At 39.6% G+C, this 8,783-nt stretch overlaps 1 protein-coding gene across 1 annotated transcript; it reads left to right on the top strand.

Annotated features, from left to right (window-relative positions):
- On the top strand, positions 6,095-8,556 carry LOC104771273. Its single transcript, XM_010495783.1, has one exon. The coding sequence runs from the start codon at positions 6,116-6,118 to the stop codon at positions 8,273-8,275; it is 2,160 nt and encodes a 719-aa protein (XP_010494085.1). The 5' UTR covers positions 6,095-6,115; the 3' UTR covers positions 8,276-8,556.

Raw genomic sequence — 8,783 nt, 5'->3', positions numbered from 1 at the left:
TAGTTTATCCTGCCATGAAGGCTTCTCGTGAATCTTATGTACCTGGCAACCATGCCCTTACCGGCTCATATCTGCTGCAACTCTCCTTCCCGGGACTCCAACACCACCGGCCACTCAATCCTGGCACATCAGCCACATATTCTTGACCACTCCGGTCATAAAACCCTGGCCCACCGGCCAACATAATCCTAAAATCCAAGATTAAACCATCATCACTCTCGAGGTCTACATTCCGTCGTTATGTTCATACTCACGTTCTATACATTGCTTGCTCACAACTCTTCCTCTCTTAGGTCGCAACCTTTGAGCCATACCGATCTCACTCTCAGACCAGCGTCTTCGAGTTATACCGTCTCACTCTTGGACCACAATCCTCAAGATCTCGGTATCAGGGGAACTACTCATCCCCTCAGGGGAACATCATCCCCTCTGCCACTCTCGGAGCCCTCAGCCCCTCGAGCTATCGGTATCCAGGGGAATAATCATCCCCTTAGGAGCAACAATCCTTAACGACTATAAACATCTCTCGACACAAAGTACCTCCTGTGGTCCGAGTATAACATTGCAATGTTACACCTGCCCACTAATCTTCTAATATCCAACTGGATTAACCCCCAAACAAAGAAATATCTGCTCCAACTGCATATGTCCACCTATCCGCCTCTCTAGGTCCGATACCCCTTGAGAATAATCTCATACCGGTCATCTACAACCACTCCATCCTGTTAACATAAGGTGGAAAATCCTCAACATCCGCAGCCCTCGGAGCTGCAGATCAATTGGTGACAGCTTGTCCTGTAGGAAGGTTGTTAAAGGATGGGGACCAGGGTTCGAGGAACGCCTGGCGCACCAATAACGTACTGGTGGATGTGGATTTCCACAGTGATGGGTTAGGATCGATACCCTGCAGGGCCAGCTTGGGGTCCGTTTGGGCGGCTAGCAGTGAGGCTAGCGGGCTAGCAGTGAGGCTAGTGGGGTCCACGGGACGGGTTGTTACAATTCTCTTTCCGTTTTGTTATGTTCCATCATGTCCTACACCCATTCTCAAATTTCCGTTGCATAAAAGAAAACATTCCCAATATAGGACATTCCGAATATGGGACAAATTTGTATATTCGATCGAAAACAGGACTGGAACGGACAAAAACATACATTCTCAAACTCCCGTATGGAATAAACATAAATATAATTCATAGTATAATTATATATCATATGTTATAATAAAAATACTACATAATTAATTGACTTCTTTATTCTTATTATTTTATATATGGTTCACCTATATTACATTATGTTTTTTTGTTTTAATATTTTTAACTGTTATAGAACATATTTTATGTATTTTTATTTTTATTTTATTTTGAACTTATGCTAGTTCAATTGAAAATAGTAAGATTTATTTGAGAAAATTTAATGTATTTTATCATGTAATAACATGTCAAGAATTAGAATGATTTATTTAGTATGTGTAAACATATTTATTTAGTATAACATCATTAACCCAAATTTTTGTCATTTTGGTTTTTGGTTCAGTTTCATTTTGGTTTATGAATATTTGAGTGTTAGAGTGTTAATCAGTACTTTAAGACTTGGATCAGATCAGCGGTTGTCCTGGAAACGACTAAAAATAAGTTATAAATGAGAGAACATAGGCATATATACTTTGGACATCTCGTATACACGAAATGTAAATTTTTTGGTATATAATAAATTTTTAATTATTATTATTCATTTGATAATATTTATATTATTCCAGCGGATAAGAGATTGGTAAAGAATATCTGTATTTAGTTGTCAAAAAAAAGTATGGAAAGCTTCTAACGGGATATCCATATTTTCCGTTTGAGTATATAATTTTTACAAAATTAATAGAAATTATCCAAACTTTCTTTATATTTTAAAAAATTATGTGTTTTTTTAATCCAAAATAGCTGAACTCTACAAAATATATGTTCTTAAATTAACTCTTACCAAAATTATTAAGAATTTGAAAATTGAATGTGTTATCTAAATTTTCTAATCTTATGTGGTATTTTGTGGGAACAATACTTGGGTTCACCCCTTGGGGTGAACCGCTTCATTCACCCCCTTATAAAATAAGGAAATAAAATCTGTATACATTATTATAAAAATAAAACTTAAATCACTATTTTATAAATCCAAACCGATTTATAATGTTTTCTAATTGTAAAATCTAAACCCTAACCATCTAATTTGTAAACCCAAATCGACATATAATTTCATTTTAATTGTAAAATCTAAACCCTAACCATCTCATTTGTAAACCCAAACCGACATATAATTTTGTTCTAATTGAAAATCTAAACCCTAATCATCATATTTGTAAACCCAAACCGACAAATAATTTTGTTATAATTGTAAAATTTAAACTCTAACCACCTCATTTGTAAACCCAAACCGACATATAATTTCATTTTAATTGTAAAATATAAATCCTAATTCTCATTTATAAACTCAAACCAATACATAACCTTGTTTAATTGTAAAATCTAAACCAAACCAATATTTAACTTTCCTTAAATAAAAGTATACATAATTTGTTTCCTTAATTTGTTTTGCTTTTAAATTTAATTTTGATGTTTTTTAAAATAAAATATTAGATAGAACATTCTGATTGGTTGAGAGGAGAGGAAGTGAATACAAAGGTTCCCCTCTCACCCTAAGTATTTTTCATTTTGCGGAGTAGTCTCGTTTTTTATTTTATAGACTTTTTAAAGATAATGATGACTTAAAAACAAATTTCAAGGTACTCATGTTATAAAATTTTACTGCCATGTGTGTTGTTTGTTTTCTTTAAAATATCGGAATATATAATTTATAGTTAATATAGTTTCCTAAAATACTGGAATATTTTGAATCAAATTTAATAAACGAATAACTGTTTTTAGAAAACTATAAATGTTTAATATTTAATTTTGAAAACTATTTGAAAAACTTAATATATTCGAAATTAATTATTTATGGGGTATAACCATATCCAAAATTAGATCCTAAATCTAAGTATTTATTGTTATAACCAATTATAAAAACTTAATCATTTATTTTTATAATAATTGTTACCATTGTTTTAGGGAAGTTTAATTTAAAAAAATAGAAAATATATAGTCAAGTTGGTCTGTTTGGCAACATGGATATATGTTATGTGTTTTTTTTTTAGCCCTAAGTGTACTCCCCATTTAATAGTATATATACAAATATATGCCGTACCCTCACCTGGTCATAATTTACATAATATTATTATAATGTCCAAACGAAGATTTCGATTATAGAATATAAAAATCGGAATGCAATTGTTTAAGATATGACAATTTAAATTATTCAGAACTATACAATTAATTATATATAAACAGATATTTAATTAACCCACTACCCTTATTCCAAATAATTTCACATTAACTAGAAAAACCAAAGAAAATTATAACACCCGCAAACCTAGTATTGAGATTTTGGTGAGGGTGTCGATCAACACCACATGAAGTGTCGATCGACGTTAGTTGTAGCCAGTTTGGTCGGTTCGATTTTTAATCGTCCGGTTTACGTGGTTGGTTTAGGAAACTCTAAAATAGGGATTTAAAAGGGGAACTCGACCTTTCTCTTCCCTTTTGGCCGTTTTTGACAAAGAAACATAGAGAAGAAGGAGATTTCGATTTTGGGAGAGATTTGTGAGTTTTCTTAGCTGTTCTTGTGTGTTTTGGAGCTAGGAAGGATCTAGTGGCTTGCTAGGAGGGTTGGATTCGTTGCTCTTGGTCTGAATCTTCCTGCAAAGAGTTGAGTGCATGACCATGGCTAATCTAAGCCCTTGATTCCCTTGTTCTTGCTTGTTTGTTGCTTGTTTGTGTGTTTTTCTTGCTGGGATTGGTTGATACAGGTTCCTATGGAGGTATAAGGCTTGCGTTTTGAGTATTGGACGATTTGGAGGAGATTTGGGAGCGAGATTCGACTCTCGACTTCACGCGGATCGCAGTTGCAGAGGGAGTGTCGATCGATACCACTTGGTATCGGTCGACACCAGCAAAATTGGGCATCGATCGACACTATGGGGTAGTGTCGGTCGACACCATTGAGCCAGTGTCGGTCGACACTGGGCTGGTGTCGGTCGACACCTCCCTTCCAGCGAGACGATGTTTGATTTCCTGGTTTGTGTGTTTGTTTGTTGCTTGTTTGGAACTTTAGAATCATTGTTGCTTATGTGTATAGCCCAGTAGATGGGAGAATTGCCTCACTGAGTGTTTATCAAATACTCATGCATCTCAATTTGTGATTGTGGTACAGGTAAAGGCAAAGTGTGATCGTGGAATCAAGGCAATGAAGAGGAGGATGTTCTAGGGACTCGATTGGATGTTATCTGGCATTGCTAGGTTGCTAGAGTTGAGTCATTAGAAACATTGCTAGGTTGCTGGTTCCTTGTTTCTTGTTGTTTGGTATTTGGTTATTGCTTATGCTATGATATTGGGTTGTTATTGGATTATTATTGGTTTATTATTGGATATTGGTTCTATTATTCCGCTGTTGATTGTGAATGTGGTTAGGTGGCTAGTGGATATGGGACCACTAGTTGTAGTTTATTTTTATATATATATATATATATATATATATATATATATTATAAAAAAGGTCGGTCGTTTCATTTTATCAATTGGTGGCAACTTGTCCTATGAGAAGGTTGTTAAAGGGTGAGGACCAGAGTTCGAGGAATGCCTGGCGCACCAATAACCTACTGGTGGATTGGGATATCTACAGTGATGGGTTAGGATCAATGCCCTGCAGGGCCAGCTTGGAGTCCGTTCGGACGGCTAGCAGTGGGCTAGCAGGGTCCACGGACGGTTCGTTGAGGCAGCTAGCGGTGGGCTAGTGGAGTCCACGGGACGGGTTTCATATAGTGGAGTCCGCTAGTGGGGTCAACGGGACGAGTTGTCACAAAAATAGTGGGATGGTTGGAATTTTTGGGTTTGTCCGCCCAAACCAAATAATTTTGGTTTCATATTTATTTTAGAGATTTTGTGTATGTATTACACAAAAGAACATGTAACACTTAAGATAAATTTTGAACTTATGAATGTTTAGTTTACAGTCATTGAAATTTAATACTTTGAGAAAGTTATTATTGATAAGGTGAGCAAAACAAAGCATAAACATCAGATTTGACCTGGTTTTATCCAGAGGACAAATATGAAGAAGGTATTTGAACCAACCGAGTGTCTGCCGTAGAACTCTCCTTCTTCTCGAGTTGGTTGGTTAGGATTTGACCAGGTTTTATCCAGAGGACGAACATGGACGGACGAGGACTATCGGGAAGCTGTAAGCAGACATAAAACAGAGTTTCGTGGGTTTCAAGTGAAATCGCACTCTGGTTAGCTCACTGGATATGAGGAGAGAGCGAAAGGTCTTGGAAACTAGGGAGAGTTTCGGGTAGTATGGTCTCGATATGCGGGCTAAACAGTTCAAGAGGATTTCATCTGAAAACAACAAAAACGTCAGCTTCTTTTCCTCTCTAGAGAACGTCTTCTTTTCCTTTCTAGAGAACGTCTTCTTTTTCTTTCTAGAGAACGTCTTGTAATTTAAATTCTTGAACCATGCCAATACTGGCACCAAAGAGCTAATCATCATCAACGATGTCAAAACTCAAAAAATGGGGTGCAAAGAAAGAGTACGAAGAAATCAGACAAGGAGATTTATCAAGGATACTGAAACTGCGATCAATATGTTAAAAACCTTAAAGTCGCGACGCCACGCCAGTCGTCTATAATACGATCTGGATTTAATGTTGTTGGGCCTATATTGGACTTCATCTTTAATTGATCATTTAAGTCCATTTTTCACATTTTTTGGTATTAAACTTATAAGTATTATTAAGGATCGCAGCTATGGTGTTTGGATTCCCTGGTCTCTGATTTGATTTCTGTATTGGGTCTGTTTTGGTTTCGATCTGGTTTTAATGAGGGTGGATCTTGGCTTGAGATCCTTGTGGTTTTTTCTCGGTTGTCTAATTCAAAATCTTTCAGATCTGGGAAAGAGAGAGACGGTTTTCGGGATTCTTTCTCTGGTTTGTTCCCGATTTTTTCCATATTTCTCGTTGGCATCATGTGTAGGGATAATGGGGAAAATATTCGATCTCAAAATCTTTTTCCATGGGTTTCTTCTACGCGGTGGTTATGACTACGTCTTCTCGCCTTTGTTTCGGTTTGATTGGAGTGATTGGGCTTTATTTCAGGGATTTAGGAGTCTGGTCTTCTGGGATCTGCGGGCAACATCTGCGGGATTCTCAGTTTCCTTTTTGGGCGGCTCAGTGGATTGGTTTCGGGTTCGCGTATCTGGATATCAAGGCTGTTTTTATTGTGGAATTGCGTTTTCTTCTCCTCTTGGGTTTGTAGCAGTTACTGATGGTTTGTTTAGGTCTTCTGAGGCTCATTATAAATTGGTCTCCAGTCCTGTGGATATCCTTCATCCTCTATCGCTTTCTCTCAATTCCTTTTCAAAGTATCAGTGGGTTTCTGTTGGGTGTTCCCGAGTGTTTTGTCTTTTTGGTTCCGGTGGGCTCGTGTTTCTTGCTCTTTCCTTGGAAGTCATGTCTCAGAGTGGGTTGTTGAAAGCGGCTATGAATGGTAGCTCTTCGGGGTCCGAGGGGAAGCTTAAGATCAGGGTTCCACAGTTTGACAACTCTGCGTTGATTGAGGGTTATGCTAAGACCTTAATTGGCAGATGCATGAATCCCGCAATGCAGGATATGAAGGCGCTGTTGTTTATGCTCCCGCGGATTTGGAAGCTTGAGGAGAGGGTGGTTGGTGCTGATCTAGGTCTGGGTCGTTTTCAGTTTGACTTTGATCAAGAAGAGGATATTCACGAGGTCCTGAAGTTAGAGCCGTATCATTTTGATCATTGGATGCTTTCTTTGGTCCGATGGGAGCCAGTGGTGGATTCACGGTACCCTTCTAGTCTCAAATTCTGGATTCGTGTGATGGGAGTTCCCTTACACTTTTGGGCAGATGAGACCTTCCGTAGTATAGGTTCTGATTTGGGCGAGGTAGAGGAGGTGGATCTCGACAATGGTAGGGTTAGGGTTGTTTTGGATGGTTTCAAGCCTCTGGTGTTTGATGCCTCGGTCGAATTTCATAGTGGGGAGGAGACGACTGTGTCCTTACGGTATGAGCGTTTATATGGATACTGTCGAAGGTGCAATAGTCTTTGTCATGATGTTTCACGGTGCCCACTCTTGGGTGGTAATGGGAAGCAGAAGCTGGAAGATAGGTTAGAGCCTCGGCAAGATGACAAGCTTCAGAGTTACAAGGGGGCCATGGTCAATGGGGGAAACCCTGGGAATGCTTCAGGCTCCAATGGAGATAGTTCAGGGGGGTCTCACCAAGCCTCTCTTGCAGGATATGGTCGTGGTGCAGGATCTCACCCTGTTAATCATCGGTACAAGCAGGGATTTGGAAACAAGGCAAGGAAGGGTAGAAAGGATTTTAATTCTCGGGAGAGGTCAGTGAGGCAGGATAGAAACACGCCTTTGGTTTCTGCTCCTGTCTCAAGTTCTCAGGTTGCAGTCTCGGGAGATGGACTAAATCTGCTAAACTCCAGTGAGGTGGGACTCCACTTCTCTGATAATGAGCAGAAGATGCTTGATGCCTTCTTGGGATCCAATGTGGAGGTTGTTGTGGCTCCGGAGGGTCCGCTGGTTGATGAGGAGCCTGTCACTGTGCAAGGTACTACTCAGAGAGTGTGTAAGAACTTGTTTCCCGCTTCTGGGGAAGCAAGTACCATGGGTTCGGGTTCTATGGAGCTGTCGCAGCAGGAGGTTTTGTTCTCGGATGCTTTAGGTGAGTTCTTGGATCACGAGTTCTCTATTAGGGACAACCAGCCCCAGGGTGTTATGAACACGATTCTGGAAGAGAATGGTGGTGTGTCTGAGGTGTCTCATGAAGAGGATGCACTATTATCGAATGAGGTGGTGCATTCTGCAGAGGAGGGAAACATTGTGGTGGCTGGCTCTGATCAAGATTCAGCTGGGATGCTTAGCGAGGCTGCAGAGGGCTCCTCTGAGGATAAGTCACACGGTGAGGAAGTTGGGGACATGGTTCAACCTCCTCGGCCCAAGCTGGCTAAGGGTAAGGGTGTTCTACCGGGGGTTAGCCTTAAGAAGAGGAATATGCTTTCCTTAACTTCACCACGTAAGAAGGTGGCCACCAAGGGTGTTGGACTGCAGGGGCGAGCCGGTTCTCACCAGGGAGGAAAGCCTCCAGGCTCTTCAGCTAATTGATGGGTGTAGTGCGTAAGGGTTGGCAAGGGGGTGAGGTTGCTATCTTCCTGACTCGGTCCTGGTTTTTCTTTTGGGATCAGGCTTCGGTTTGGTCTTCTTTGTTTTTCCCGCTTTTTTCAAGTTTTTGGTATGGAATAAGTTGTCAACAGTTGATCCGTATGATCGATGTTGTTTTTTCGATTTCCTTCCCGTGTTTGGGGTTAGAATGTCCCTGTTTTGTTTTTGCTCAATGGATCCTCTTTGTATCAGAATTAATAAAACTTTGTCACCCTTCCTTTTCACTGTACGGTGTTGGCTCTTGTTTGTTTTACTTATTTGGTCTCTCGGATTTGAATCAGTACTGGCCATTTGTACGCAGGTTGCAAATTTATTCTTCCCTCTCCATGATGCTGCTTGCAAATTTATGCTTGCTATTTCACGGTTTATTGTCCTTATATATTGTTTGGTTTTTCGTTGGTGTGGGACTATGGTTGTTCCCTTCTTTTGGGCTAGGAGTTTTTATGGGCCT

The sequence above is a fragment of the Camelina sativa genome, chromosome 20 (assembly GCF_000633955.1).
Source record: "Camelina sativa cultivar DH55 chromosome 20, Cs, whole genome shotgun sequence".
Taxonomy (NCBI): domain Eukaryota; kingdom Viridiplantae; phylum Streptophyta; class Magnoliopsida; order Brassicales; family Brassicaceae; genus Camelina; species Camelina sativa.
The sequence above is the reverse complement of the archived record's forward strand: the minus strand, read 5'-3'. Positions and strand labels throughout refer to the sequence as shown.

Excerpts from the sequence above, each read along its gene's own strand:
- LOC104771273 (XM_010495783.1), top strand. The coding sequence starts at position 6,116 with ATGGGGAAAATATTCGATCTCAAAATCTTTTTCCATGGGTTTCTTCTA.